General features: G+C 32.1%; 2 protein-coding genes across 9 annotated transcripts in view; one reads left to right on the plus strand and one right to left on the minus strand.

Annotated features, from left to right (window-relative positions):
- The window catches only part of LOC127700504 (uncharacterized protein YfbL-like), a 323,855-nt gene that overhangs the window by 106,123 nt on the left and 204,706 nt on the right, over positions 1 to 13,026 (minus strand). The gene's annotated exons all lie outside the window — the stretch shown is intronic.
- Positions 1 to 13,026, plus strand: part of LOC127700500 (uncharacterized) — a 245,133-nt gene that overhangs the window by 4,295 nt on the left and 227,812 nt on the right. The window contains exons 2-7 of one of the 2 annotated variants that reach the window (XM_052203994.1): positions 5,578 to 5,771; positions 7,343 to 7,451; positions 8,790 to 8,921; positions 9,317 to 9,519; positions 10,265 to 10,559; positions 12,491 to 12,640. The exons of the other annotated variant lie outside the window; for it this stretch is intronic. Coding sequence (XP_052059954.1) covers positions 5,578 to 5,771; positions 7,343 to 7,451; positions 8,790 to 8,921; positions 9,317 to 9,519; positions 10,265 to 10,559; positions 12,491 to 12,640 — 1,083 coding nt within the window. The remainder of the gene's footprint in view (positions 1 to 5,577; positions 5,772 to 7,342; positions 7,452 to 8,789; positions 8,922 to 9,316; positions 9,520 to 10,264; positions 10,560 to 12,490; positions 12,641 to 13,026) is intronic. 2 annotated transcript variants of the gene reach the window in all.

A 13,026-nucleotide genomic window follows, 5' to 3' on the forward strand; every position in this document is an offset into this window, starting at 1 on the left:
TTGCATAACTTCCAAGCACAGTTATTGTTTTCTATATAAAGACCTTTAAAATCATAAAATCATAGCATTTACAATTTAAATTATTTGTTTTATGACCCTGGGGTAGGCGATTTTCTCTGTTTTTTGCCCCTGGGGCCTCGAATTTCCTAAATTATTCTGCTGTTTCTAGCAATATGGAATATTTAGCACATATTCAGGATAGAACACACTATTGGAAGTTTTGTTGAGATATTTTTGAATTTTGAGCTTGTATTTTTTATGCCGCGGTCACAAAAAAGCAGATTTAGGCGTTACAGCTTACTTTTGGGTTATCTACAGGACAAAAACACCCCACCAATAATATTCAGGTAGGATCTATGAGTTTCAATGACTGCGAAGAGTAAATATAAGCACTTCTTAACCATTTAACTAACAAATATGCATATATTATGAACTTATTTTGCATCTAGGGCTTTAAGTAAACTATGCATACTGTAAACTGTCAATTTATGCTGAGTCATCATAGTTAAGGCCCAGGATTTTCTCAATCTTCATGAAATATTTATAAAACTTCATATTTGAGTTAATTTCTTTAAAATCTGTGAGATAAACCAAATTTGGTTAAATTCTGTATGTTCGCTTTTTTCGCCCAATGTACAAACATTTATTCCAATAGAAAACTCTCTAAAACACTTTTTCTCACATTAATACTTATTTATCAAAATTATAGCTTTTAAGAAATCACTGCATAAACTCTAAGTTTTCTTTTACTGTTCATTTGATACACCCTCCCCTGTCTCAATTTTTTAAAGAATTTGAAAACAAGACTTTAATTATTGCCAGCTTACCCTATTTGCATGTTTTCTGACATAAAATGCCTAGAACCTGTTTAAAACTGTTCTAATAACATATTGAAAGTATTTCAGAATACTGTAAATGTAATGTTTAGCATTCAATCATTCCAACATTCAAGATTATATAAAGTATCAAATCCTGCATGTGTCTCCAGTCCACATTTTACTGTATGCCTATTTGTCAATGAAAGTTCACAATTTCTGTCTCAAATGGTCAGTTTAGAATTCTTGTCACAACAGTATCATCTCTAACAATATATCTGACATAATTTAGCTAATATATGAGCTAAAGTGTTAAAACAAAGCCATATTTACAATAGTTGTATGTATGCAGATAGCAGTCTGATGTATAAATTCACTTAAAATTTTATAGAAATGACTGCTAACATCTAATTTTTGCATAACTTCCAAGCACAGTTATTGTTTTCTATATAAAGACCTTTAAAATCATAAAATCATAGCATTTACAATTTAAATTATTTGTTTTATGACCCAGGGGGTAGGCAATTTTCTCTGTTTTTTGCCCCTTGGGCCTCGAATTTCCTAAATTATTCTGCTGTTTCTAGCAATATGGAATATTTAGCACATATTTAGGATAGAACACACTATTGGAAGTTTTGTTGAGATATTTTTGAATTTTGAGCTTGTATTTTTTATGCCGCGGTCACAAAAAAGCAGATTTAGGCGTTACAGCTTACTTTTGGGTTATCGACAGGACAAAAACACCCCACCAATAATATTCAGGTAGGATCTATGAGTTTCAATGACTGCGAAGAGTAAATATAAGCACTTCTTAACCATTTAACTAACAAATATGCATATATTATGAATTTATTTTGCATCTAGGGCTTTAAGTAAACTATGCATACTGTAAACTGTCAATTTATGCTGAGTCATCATAGTTAAGGCCCAGGATTTTCTCAATCTTCATGAAATATTTATAAAACTTCATATTTGAGTTAATTTCTTTAAAATCTGTGAGATAAACCAAATTTGGTTAAATTCTGTATGTTCGCTTTTTTCGCCCAATGTACAAACATTTATTCCAATAGAAAACTCTCTAAAACACTTTTTCTCACATTAATACTTATTTATCAAAATTATAGCTTTTAAGAAATCACTGCATAAACTCTAAGTTTTCTTTTACTGTTCATTTGATACACCCTCCCCTGTCTCAATTTTTTAAAGAATTTGAAAACAAGACTTTAATTATTGCCAGCTTACCCTATTTGCATGTTTTCGGACATAAAATGCCTAGAACCTGTTTAAAACTGTTCTAATAACATATTGAAAGTATTTCAGAATACTGTAAATGTAATGTTTAGCATTCAATCATTCCAACATTCAAGATTATATAAAGTATCAAATCCTGCATGTGTCTCCAGTCCACATTTTACTGTATGCCTATTTGTCAATGAAAGTTCACAATTTCTGTCTCAAATGGTCAGTTTAGAATTCTTGTCACAACAGTATCATCTCTAACAATATATCTGACATAATTTAGCTAATATATGAGCTAAAGTGTTAAAACAAAGCCATATTTACAATAGTTGTATGTATGCAGATAGCAGTCTGATGTATAAATTCACTTAAAATTTTATAGAAATGACTGCTAACATCTAATTTTTGCATAACTTCCAAGCACAGTTATTGTTTTCTATATAAAGACCTTTAAAATCATAAAATCATAGCATTTACAATTTAAATTATTTGTTTTATGACCCAGGGGGTAGGCAATTTTCTCTGTTTTTTGCCCCTTGGGCCTCGAATTTCCTAAATTATTCTGCTGTTTCTAGCAATATGGAATATTTAGCACATATTCAGGATAGAACACACTATTGGAAGTTTTGTTGAGAGATTTTTGTATTTTAAGCTAGTATTTTTTATGCCGCGGTCACAAAAAAGCAGATTTAGGCGTTACAGCTTACTTTTGGGTAATCGACAGGACAAAAACACCCCACCAATAATATTCAGGTAGGATATATGAGTTTCAATGACTGCTAAGAGTAAATATAAGCACTTCTAAACAATTTAACTTACAAATATGCATATATTATGAATCTATTTTGCATTCAGGGCTTTAAGTAAACTATGCATACTGTAAACTGTGAATTTATGCTGAGTCATCATAGTTAAGGCCCAGGATTTTCTCAATCTTCGTGAAATATTTATAAAACTTCATATTTGAGTTAATTTCTTTAAAATCTGTGAGATAAACCAAATTTGGTTAAATTCTGTATGTCCGCTTTTTTCACCCAATATAGGTTGCATTTCTGTAAATATTGACAATGCAATTTCTCATAGGAACTCCCTCTACGGCTAAAACTGTACCACTTTTACTATAAAGTTTTGAAAAAAATCATATCCTAGAATGGAAAGTTCATATGCATTACAATTTTTTTCAAAGGTCAAAATATAGGGCTGTGCGGCATATTTTCAACGTTTGTATGCCCCGAACTTCTAAGAGTTTAAACTAACACTAAATTTCTTAATTATCCCTACCTTGACTGTGGGATTACCACAGATTTCTATATAAGACAATATGCATATGTATATTTACTGGTAACATTCCCAAGTTATGTCTCTTTGAGATGAAACCTAGAGATCATAACTGGGAACCAGTATGTAAACAAAATTAATTATCTATGAATATTCTATATCTCCCCAAAAGAGACGTGGTTTGAGAAACAACTGTATTTACAAAGTGCAACCTGTACAAACATTTATTCCAATAGAAAACTCTCTAAAAACACCTTTTCTCACATTAATACCAATTTATCAAAATTATAGCCTTAAAGAAATCACTGCATAAACTCTTAAGTTTTCTTTTACTGTTCATTTGATACACCCTCCCCTGTCTCAATTTTTTAAAGAATTTGAAAACAAGACTTTAATTATTGCCAGCTTACCCTATTTGCATGTTTTCTGACATGAAATGCCTAGAACCTGTTTAAAACTGTTCTAATAACATATGGAAAGTATTTCAGAATACTGTAAATGTTATGTTTAGCAGTCAATCATTCCAACATTCAAGATTATATAAAGTATCAAATCCTGCATGTGTCTCCAGTCCACATTTTACTGTATGCCTATTTGTCAGTGAAAGTTCATAATTTCTGCCTCAAATAATCTGTTTAGAATTCTTGTCACAACAGTATCATCATATATCTGACATAATTTAGCTAATATATGAGCTAGAAGTGTTGAAACAAAGCCATATTTGCAATAGTTGTATGTATGCAGATACCATTCTGATGTATAAATTCACTTAAAATTTTATAGAAATGACTGCTAACATCTAATTTTTGCATAACTTCCATGCACAGTTATTGTTTTCTATATAAAGACCTTTAAAATCATAAAATCATAGCATTTACAATTTAAATTATTTGTTTTATGACCCATTGCAGGCAATCGAGTATATTTTAACTAAAAAACTGAACTGATAAAGCATATGTATTCAATATGTATTTGATGCATTCTTCTTGCTTTTCCTGGTTAAAAAAAAATCCTTTTATTCCCATCTCGTTTAATTTACAATATGATTACATCTGATTATTTCGGTTTTTTTCTGTTGTTGAGACAAAGCAAATCAGTTTTTACTTTTTTGTCGTGTTTCACCGAGGTTATTACCAGCCCTGTAGTCTGCACTTCTGTGTTGACATGAATTATCATTGATATGGTTATGAATGCCCATGATTATAAATTAACTGTTGACAAAACATTAGAATTTTTGAAATACTAATGAATTTCTACCCCAGGAATAGATTACCTTAGCCTGTATTTGGCAAAACCTTTCAGAATTTTGGGTCCTCAATGTTCTTCAACTTCGTACTTTATTTGGCCTTTTTAAGTTTTTGATTCGAGCGTGACTGATATGTCTTTTGAAGACAAAACGCGTTTCTGGCGTACAAATTTTTAATCCTGGTATCTATGATGAGTTTATTCATATTGGGTTTTGCTATAGAAATTCACTGTATTACAAAAAATCCCGAAACGTCAAATATTGAATTAGGATTTTATCTTTCTTGGCTTTCGTATAAGCCACCTATTTGAATAAACTGATAATAATTCCTAATTTAAAACATTTGAGACAGGCTCAAAGACGTCTCGACGATGTTTTACTTGAGATAATGTAATTCAAAAATTGTTTTTGCTGATATGAAAGATACTTATCAAACATTAAACCATATCATTGGATAAAACCATCTTCGTTGAAATTAGTTAAAGTTTTGAGTGTAGAAAATGTTAAACATTTTTGTTTTCGTAGACTCTTCATTTCGTGGTTTTGACAATTCTGCTTACAAGTTTAAAGAAAACTTAAATCTTGTTAAACATCAAAATGTTTGGTCGTCCTTTACCCCGCATTTAGTACACATAATAACAATCCATAATCATATTTAGTTCAAGACACTTATGTTGTGTCCAGTGTTTCAATTACTTCAATTACTTCAGAAAAAAGTCTCTTTAAATATTAAATTAACCGAGCTGTACATCAATGTTTAAAAGGAGACTTGTGAAATTTCTGTGAATTATAAACAACTGGATAATTTCTTTTAAATTTTCAAACGAAAGAAATAGTCGCATGATCTGTCTTATATATCGAGCTAATAAATGCATTGTTCATACCTAATGTCACTGTAAAACAGTCATTTAAATCAAATTATTAGTCGTATAATAATAGTTGTATCCTTCTATACTTAGTACCATTTCTTTTCAATACATTGGAATTCTATTTTCTCAGGGTATTGTGTAGATTCAGCCAACACACAGTATATAAAAGCATCGATAAAGAATTATTTTTCTGATACCCGACACCACGATCCTAAATTCAGAGCGTATAAGTATGCTGCAAAAGAATATATTTACAACGAATTTCTCAAGTTTGGACTAAGAACTGAATACCATACATTTCAGGAGACATCTGTTTCTCTTACAGTAAGTTTATATGTATATATATATGTTTGTTTTACATGCACACGTATAAGAATTGCGGTTTTTATCCAACGCAATCATAGGTTTGAACGTTGTTTTCAATTTAGACTTGTATATATGTTTTGGTATATACCAAATTGATATATGACTAATATTAAGTTGACATTGTTTACACACATGTTAAAAAACAAAATGGGGCTCTGTCCAAAACGAACATGAAACCAAAACTGAAATTCTCATTAACAAACACTCTTAATTGTAATGCAGTTTTAACCCATTATGTGTTACTCTTGCACTGAGTAATCTATAACGATTCTATTATCGTTGATAGTCAAGTAATTAAAAAAGTTATAATGCCTCACAACTAATGATATTGCAATCTTTCGACAGTATGCAGACAAAAATATTTATTCAAAATCACTTTTTCAAAAATATATACGCACTATTTTCTCACACGTATTAATTATTTCAAAACTTGAAAGGTATGAGGCTGATCCAGGAAATAAATGTATCATTCGAGCTATACCTTACTGGTACTGTTACCAAAATTTTAAGCGAAAAATAAGCATACATCTCTAGAGCTGAACTGAGTTTGTAGTTTGATTTTTTTGTAGATTTTTTAACGAAACGTTATAAAATGTGTAAAAGAGTCTTATATTCAAACACTTTGATTTATTGATTGATGATTGTTGTTTGCAAATAGTTCATGTATATTTCAGAACGAGAACAAAATAAAAGTATATTTGATAGGCAGGTTCTGCAATTGATGAAGAATTGCGGGAATATAGACATCAACGTAACTGGAATATAAAACATTGTTTGATAAGAACATACTTTGCCTTTAACGTGCAGAGAGCGTGGCACAACAAGAAGCATCAGATTTGATGTCCCCATTCCGATTGGATGTGGATGCGTATCAATACATCCCGCGCAGTCAAACGGACGACTCTCTTTATCGTTGATTTCATATACCTAAAGTAATTTATACCTGTTAAAATTAACAACACACCACCAAAGCAGTGAAACATTAGACATGGTTTAGAAGGAACCACATAAATTCATGAACCGTATCGAGATTTTAAATCAGAGTTTACTCCAAAACACCGAGAACTATTTCTTGAAACAAATTTATAAACAAAATATTTTAAAAAGACCCGAATTGATGTCAATTGAAAGCTAATTGCTTTTCCGGTAGGTGTCACCAACTAAGAGTAAATCTTATATACCAAAACTAAAGGAATAATTCCCTATGTAATTTTTGTTTTGTTGCTCTTTAATGTTTTATTGGACTTCCCAGACTGTCCAAAATTTTTGATATTGATCTTCGGTAAACATTTTAAGGCTGACCAGAAAAAATGTTGCGGTACTGAAATCGATATTATAGTTTTTGTTTACATTTTAAACATCCAGTAAGTAATATTAAACCAACCTGAGAACGAGATCATTTTAATAAAAAAAATGAATTTTTAGATATGAATATGAACCTGATTTGCAAAAGGATTTTATCGAACAACATAAACAATGTAGTTGGACATTGAAATTTAAATGTATTGATCTCTGCGATTCTTTTTCAGGATTATTTCCAAAATGTTATTGGTATACTAAGGGGTACAAACTTTGGAACAGTACACGACCGAATTATAGGACTAGGTGCACACTATGACACCTTTATTACTACCAAAGGTAAATCGAATGAAAAATCAAATTTGTTTCAATAGAAATGTTGCTTTTAACGTATTATATATAATTATAACAATAAGTAGATGTGGTATGATTGCGAGCTGCTGTTGAATTCTTGATCTGATTAAGAGCTCAAATCTAGAAGTATTAGTCAGTACATGCTTCAGTTGCTTCTCCTAATTTTTCCGAAAGATTTATCATAGATCATGAAAATAGTAATCTGACGTTGTAAACTACGATTGAATTTAAGGCACTCTACAAAATCAGATATCAACCTCCGCTTATTTTCTGATTAAATATATTTAAAATGCTCTTCGCGATAAAGCCTTTTTGTGCTAATGCGAGGTTAAGCAATCAACAATCAACAAATCAATAGTAAAAATGTAGTTAAATATAGTAATGCTAATATCTTTGCCATTTTATTTGCTTCAGTTTTACTTTTGTACCCCTATGGTATATTGTTTGATAGCCAGTGCAAATCATATACATGCTTTAGTTGTTTGTCCCAAGACAAATAATTCCTATATATAAGGTTGTATAAAAGTAGTTTCGGCATCGATGACTCGCTGTAATCGATGACGAGTTTATTCTAATATTCAAATTCGTACAGCTCGCGGTGGAAAGTCAGCATATTAATTTATCCCGTCAGTCCCTGTGTCCGTTTTCATGTAGAAATAGTGTACATATAATTAAGATGTGCATTTGCGCTGAATTTAGATTTTCTCTATTTTATGCAAAATTTCCAATTTTGAATTTAATAGAGTAATTTTTGATTTTATGGGAATTTTATTAATGGGACACCAATTTGCCTGTCGAACACTTCAACAGTTTTCAAGGCGCGGGGGGGGGGGGGGAGGGGAGGGTTCTGGTACATTTAATGATGTCTATATGAACAGGTTTTTGTTTTGCTTATAGTTCTTACAACATTACCAATTGTTGAATTCATATGATCATGATGAAATTTTCCTTATATACAACAAGGTTTGACTGTCAAACTGTGTTTACAGGTAACAAGCTAATACTTTTATTTTGCTAAATAATTCTTCATTTACTCAAAATGTCTATGATAGAAAAATTTTTATTCTTCAAATTATTCAAGTGGACGAACTTTGCAAATTACTTCGTTTGTTCTCTTATTAAGAGCAATGCTATTTTTGTCATTCAAATAAAAAGGAAATAGTAAAAACCAAAAACTGCAACGTTTTATTAACTGTATTTTTTCAATATTATATTCTGCAAATTTGAAACATTTTTAAATACATTTAGTTTTAGGGCCATTTTCTTTCCCTATTAGTTATCGATTTTATTAGCTTTCTTTTATAATGAATAGATATTTTTCAGGAGTTGACGATAATGGAGCAGGAGTTGCAGCCATGTTGGAAGTTGTCAGACAGCTAAGTTACATGAACAAGAATGGCATCACAAGGAGAAACACCATCGTATTTGCTGGGTTTGATCTTGAAGAATATGGAGGTAAGCATTTTTTTTATACTTTCCCTTTTGTGACTACGTAAACTTTTATCAGGATTATACAGAAATACAGGTAATCAATGAGCATTGTTTAAACTGTTTATAGTATGACCAGCAAGTAGTGTATGAACAGTCTATACAAATACAACCCAATTATATTTATGATGTCCAAGCAATGTTATTTTTATTTGGATCTTTGAGTTACTTTCTTTATGTACCTTACCTTAATTCAGTTGTTATATTCCGATTTTTTAAAACAAATAAGAGAGATCGATGGCGTGCGAGTGCGGTTTCAATTGTTCGTGTTATGACGTACCTTAGTTATTATACAAAAACAGTTCAAGACAAGAATTTTAGAAGTATTCAGAGATTTGATATTTTTTTCTTTTAATTTTTAGGATGCCAGTCGTGTAGTCTTCGAGATTTCGCTGCTTGGGCTGGAAGTCGGCATTTTGTAAAATCATGGATCCCTGCATGGCTATCAATAAATTATGGTAATGACCTGCCACCAGTAATGCACGGAGTTATAATCATGGACACAATGATGGAATATAATACTTCCAGTAAATCTCAGAAAATTCCAGAAAGATACGAGTCTGAGGTAAGAGGTTAATCTAATTATTTTACCATACTGAGTATGTTAAGAAAAGGTAAAATAAGAAAAATACCGAACTCCAAGGAAAATTCAGATCGGAAAGTCCCTTATAAAATGACAAAATCAAAAACTCAAACACATCAAACGAATGGAAAACAACTGTCATATTCCTGACTTTCTACAGACATTTCTTTATGTAGAAAATGGTGGATTAAACCTGGTTTTATACCTAGCTAAACCTTTCACTTGTATAGCAGGAAAAAAATCTAAGTCATATACAAAGTATGTGCTATTGGGTCATTTTTTTTTAGGATAGAATAAAACCTTAACAACATGCAAATCTTTTGAACACAAATTTTAAATTCATTTTGACCAATCACTAGATTGAAACCGCTTCTAAAACAATAGCCAGTAGAACACATCTAAACTGAAGAGTAAATTCTGAAAGTATATGTGCAATGCCATGTATTTCTTTAAGTTCTTTGTCTTACATACCTGCAATCGCTTTCCATTTACCAAAAGTTTACTTTCCAACGTCTGTAAATAACGAAATTGACAGCATTATAATTTCGTTATTAGAAAAAATAATCGACGTAAGGCAAACGTCACTGAAATATGCAGAAAAGATTTTCACATCACGATAGCGAAAAGTTACGAACTAGTTCATATCTTTTAAAATGTGTTGGTCCTTTCAAACATAGACTATATCTGTATGCTTATATATGTGTATTTATAAACATGTTATTTTCAGTTTCAAACATTATTTAACGATACGTATGCTAGTATTGCATCTAACAACTTCAGAGGAGACTTCTTAAATTTGATATACCGTAAACCTACTAACGACTCCTATCTATCTGAAGCTTTCCATTCGGCATGGACAGAGTCAGGAAGACCAAAATATCAAATTGAGTCCTTTCCTCTTCCTTTTGTGAGTGTTGGTGACTTAAAGCCAAAAGAAATAAAAGTCTTAAGTAACTTTCTACGCAGTGACCATGCCAATTTCTGGGAAAATGGATTCCCAGCTATCTGGATAACTGATTCAGGTGAGTTTACTATTTTAGTATTTAGATATTATTCATGTATACACGTTTTGCGGTGGATGAATTTCAAATCTCAAATTTCAATAATAAACTAACAGTGACAACATAAACTTTGTTTACAAAAAGTAATAACATAACAAATTTGAAGAAAATTATTGTAACACAATAGGCAAATCAGTTCCTTTAAATTATAGAGAACATCTGTTACGCTTTATGCCTATGTCACACGTTTCACGGATCACCTCGCCGGTTCCACTACGGATTAAATCTCACGGATGATCCCGGAAATGCAGTTTCCGTAGTTCAATACGGATCCGATGCGGACGCGCAACGGTATGACTACGGGTTTTGACGTATCTCCCTTGGGTAATATAGGAAAGGGGTCATTTGGCGACATGAGTGATGCGGATTCTCACGGTAAGGCACGATTTAATACGGAAACGAAACGGTTTAATACGCAACTACACGTGTCGTAGCGTATGTAGTGCGGATAAGTTGCGGTTTGCTACGGTATAAGTAAGGGTTAGTACGAATAAGAACGGTCTGATACGGAATAGTACGAACCACCACATTTTTAAGCCGTTAATAATTTCTAATTTAGCTTGTGATTTATCACGTCTTTATGGCAGTGAATCGATGATTTTTTCGTTTGTTTAATAAATTATTTATCTGTCTCTCTGTACCAGGTGGTGTTCTTCGTAATCCCCGGACAAACGACATATAGCAGTTCTTGAAACGTATTTGTGACTATTCTTACAAAGTTCTTAAATGCAGCTGGATTTTCCACTCAAAATTCAATCATTAGGGCCTCATACTGACCATGGATAGGTCTTCGGAGAAACCAGTCCCAAGTCCATCATATCCTCTGCCTCTGGTCATCTGTACATCTGTCATCAAGTAGCTCTACGACTGCCCTGGCATTTTGTACCATATCTATAGCCAATTCCATCCAATTAATTGCAAGCATCAGTTGTTGAGTGTTCATGTTAAATGATTTTATGTATACCTCTACGGCAAGACACAGACTACGTTGGGCCCTATAAATAGGGAGTATATACAGAAGCCTTATGTCAGATTGTCATGGACAGTAATATTCCGTATTTTGTCGTGTTGTAACGTAGTAAAACGTAACAGACTTTGAGAACCCTGGCTGATCCCTAGCTATCCGTATTGCAACGTAATGAAATCGTGCCGTTCCGTGACAAATTCGTAACATATCGTATTGTATCGTTAACAAATACGTGGTGTAACCGTACTAGTACGTAGTTCTCCGGAACTTACCGTAAAATCCTTCGGGCCTACGAATAAGTACGGGTTGATACGGTTTTGATAGGGTCTAAAACGGATCAGTACGTTCTAATACGGTTTAGTAAGGATATACTACGGTTGTTTGATCCGTGGTCAAATTTTGCGCATGTTCAAAAATTGTCACGGATAAACAAATACTACTACGTATGACTACGGCTACAAAACGGAAATCTACGGACTAATACAGATTGCCACGAATGATGCCGGATCGTATCTGTAGTTAATCCGGCGTCAAATCCATGAATGTGTGACCTAGGCATTAAATTAATATCATATATCAAACAATTGAATTTAAACTTATATTCATATATGTTCGATTGTGTATGATGCCATTTAAAAACTATTTGTTCCGGTAATACAGAGCTTAAATTAAAAAAAAACGTCAAGATAATAGTGTAATAATTTTCTATTTAAGAATACGCGTTAGTTCGACATTTTGCTGTTTAGTTTTGTTATGTGATTAATTAAAATGATTTCAAGTACGCAGAACTAGTCATTTCAAACATAAATAATGTAACCTGATTTCAGTTTATTAATTGTAACTAAAATTGCAATATTTCTTACTTCACATGAACTTAGTGTTTTTATTGTTAGCACAAGTATGATGAACTTTCGCCTTTTTTCAGCCAATTTTCGTGGTGACATGATTCAGTGCTACCATGCCGAATGTGATAACGAGGAAGTTATGCTGACAGATGAAAACATTAATTTTCTTGGTAAAACAGCAGATGCACTTGTAAAGACGATCCATAAACTGTCAGAACCTTCTGGGTCTGGTATGTGCATTTTACGGTAGCGTACCTGATGAAGGTTATTCCAGAAGCACGGAGATTGTATGTGTTTTTACCACCACTGAATCTACACCTCTGATTGTGGAATATCTATTAGTCTGTGAGGGTTCCATTCTTTTGTAGTCACTGCTTCGGTATTTGCATTATTCAAATGATACATTTTGACAAGTATACTAAGAGTCCTGATTTTGCACAAAATACAAAAATTCGTCAAGCCTTTCCAATTAGCGTCAATTGTATTCTTTAGTACTGAAATTTCATTTGTGAAATCACAATGATGTCATAATTAAGCATGTCGAAATTAACATATGAGACTTAAAATGGCAATTTGACGCTAGACGTGCATGGGTAAGTCGTTTGCTCATATCTAA

The sequence above is a fragment of the Mytilus californianus genome, unplaced genomic scaffold (genome assembly GCF_021869535.1).
Source record: "Mytilus californianus isolate M0D057914Y unplaced genomic scaffold, xbMytCali1.0.p SCAF_5, whole genome shotgun sequence".
NCBI lineage: Eukaryota > Metazoa > Mollusca > Bivalvia > Mytilida > Mytilidae > Mytilus > Mytilus californianus.